This window comes from Pygoscelis adeliae, unplaced genomic scaffold (genome assembly GCF_000699105.1).
Source record: "Pygoscelis adeliae isolate BGI_AS28 unplaced genomic scaffold, ASM69910v1 Scaffold704, whole genome shotgun sequence".
NCBI classification, from domain to species: domain Eukaryota; kingdom Metazoa; phylum Chordata; class Aves; order Sphenisciformes; family Spheniscidae; genus Pygoscelis; species Pygoscelis adeliae.
The window spans coordinates 169493-171071 of NW_008824590.1; the positions used below are offsets into that span (position 1 = coordinate 169493).

At 67.1% G+C, this 1579-nt stretch overlaps 1 protein-coding gene across 1 annotated transcript in view; it reads right to left on the minus strand.

Moving 5' to 3' along the window:
* The window catches only part of S100A16 (S100 calcium binding protein A16), a 12811-nt gene extending 12413 nt beyond the window's left edge, over positions 1 to 398 (minus strand). The window contains exon 1 of the mRNA XM_009322216.1: positions 80 to 398. Coding sequence (XP_009320491.1) covers positions 80 to 232 — 153 coding nt within the window. The 5' untranslated portion in view covers positions 233 to 398. The remainder of the gene's footprint in view (positions 1 to 79) is intronic.
* Between the last annotated feature and the right edge of the window lie 1181 nt (positions 399 to 1579).

The following is a 1579-nucleotide window of genomic DNA, read 5'->3' on the forward strand; positions in this document are numbered from 1 at the left end:
CCCCCGGCTGGGGGGCCCCCGGCAGGGACCCAGCCCCCCCCCCCCCCAGCCGCCCCACACATGCTGCCCCTCACCTCACCTTCATCAGGTTGGGCAGCTGGAGCTGGACCAGCTCCTTGAACTCGCCGGCCGTCAGCGTGCCCTTCTTGCCCTCCTTCCCCGCGTAGGTGAAGAAGACAGTGACGATTTTCTCGATGGCCGTCTCCAGCTCGGTCAGCTCGCCCGTGGCCATGGTGCCGGGGCACGGCAGTGGCCCGGGGTTGCAGGGAGAGGAGCCGAGAGGGGGTCGGAGGCAGAGGGGTGTCCTGGGGAGGCGATGCCCGGCATGTGTTGGAAGAAGGGGAACCTCTCCCCTTCCCTAGCCCAGGGTGCAGCGAGTCTGCAAGGTCTCAGCTCAGCTCTGCAGGGCTGAGCAGGGTCCCGGGGCTGGGGGCTGTCCCTCCGCTCCGCTGCTCCCTAGGGACCGAGCACTTTGGCCAGGCCCTCCCCGGCTGGCGCGGGGAGGGGGAGCAGAGCCCTTCGGTGATGCCGCTGCCATCCGGCACAGCCTGGCACAAACGCCACAGAGGCAGCTGGGATGGGGGGACATCAGGAAAGGGATGGGGGTAGAGCAGGGGTCTCCAGCGCCGCTCTCATCCTGCGAGCACTGGAGACGCGGTGGCCGGGGTGGGGCTGGTGCTGAAGGCAGCAATTCCCTACTTACCCCCCTCGCCTGCAAGGCAGGGAGCTGCAGGTAGGTCGTGGCCCCCCGGGAGGTTTTATAGCCTGCAATGCAGGACGGGAGAGCGCAGCACTTTGTTCCCGGTGCTACGGTGTTGGGTTTCCTGTTGCAACCGGACAGACGCACAGACACCGCCCGGGCGCGGAGACGTCCTCCTCTCCTCCCTCCCCATGCGGGCAGCAGACCAAATTCGGCGCTCGGCCCCGCTGCTGTGAACCTGGCCCGGCTTCCGCGGCACCGCCTGGGCTTTGCTGCCGTGGGGATGCTGCGGTGGGGAGCAGGATGGGACCACGGGGCAGAGGGGAGGGACGCGGGAGGACAGAGCGGGTTTGCTCCGGCACCCGCTGGGCTGGAGCATCCCACGGGGCTCGAGCATCACCCAGACCTTTCCAGGGGTGCGGGGCAGGTCTCACCCCCACACGCATGTAGGGCTGGGGTTGCCCAGGTCTCACCCCCCTGCAGGGGCAGGGCTGGGGTTGCCCTGGGGATGAGGACGTGGCCCCCCACGCCCCGCTCACGTCCCACCATGCCCCAACAACGGTGGCTCATCCCAGCCTGTGATCCAAGCGGCACTGCGGACCCAGAGCCGGGCTCGACCCGCACCGAGTGAGAGTTGTGACTCAGCCGCCCGCTGACATCATCCCTATTAATAGTGGGCTTTGTAAAAATTAATTAATCCAAATTAATTAGGGGGTTGGAACTGCCCGAGCGTTCGCCTTTAATCATCGTGTATTTATAACATGGCAGCCCTGGCAGGTTTCCACCTGGGAGACTGAGCAGCTCCGTGCTGCGGCGCTGCCGTTCCCACGGGGCCCCCAAGCCGCATCCCGTGCCCCGGCACCGCGCCTCGGCCCCAAA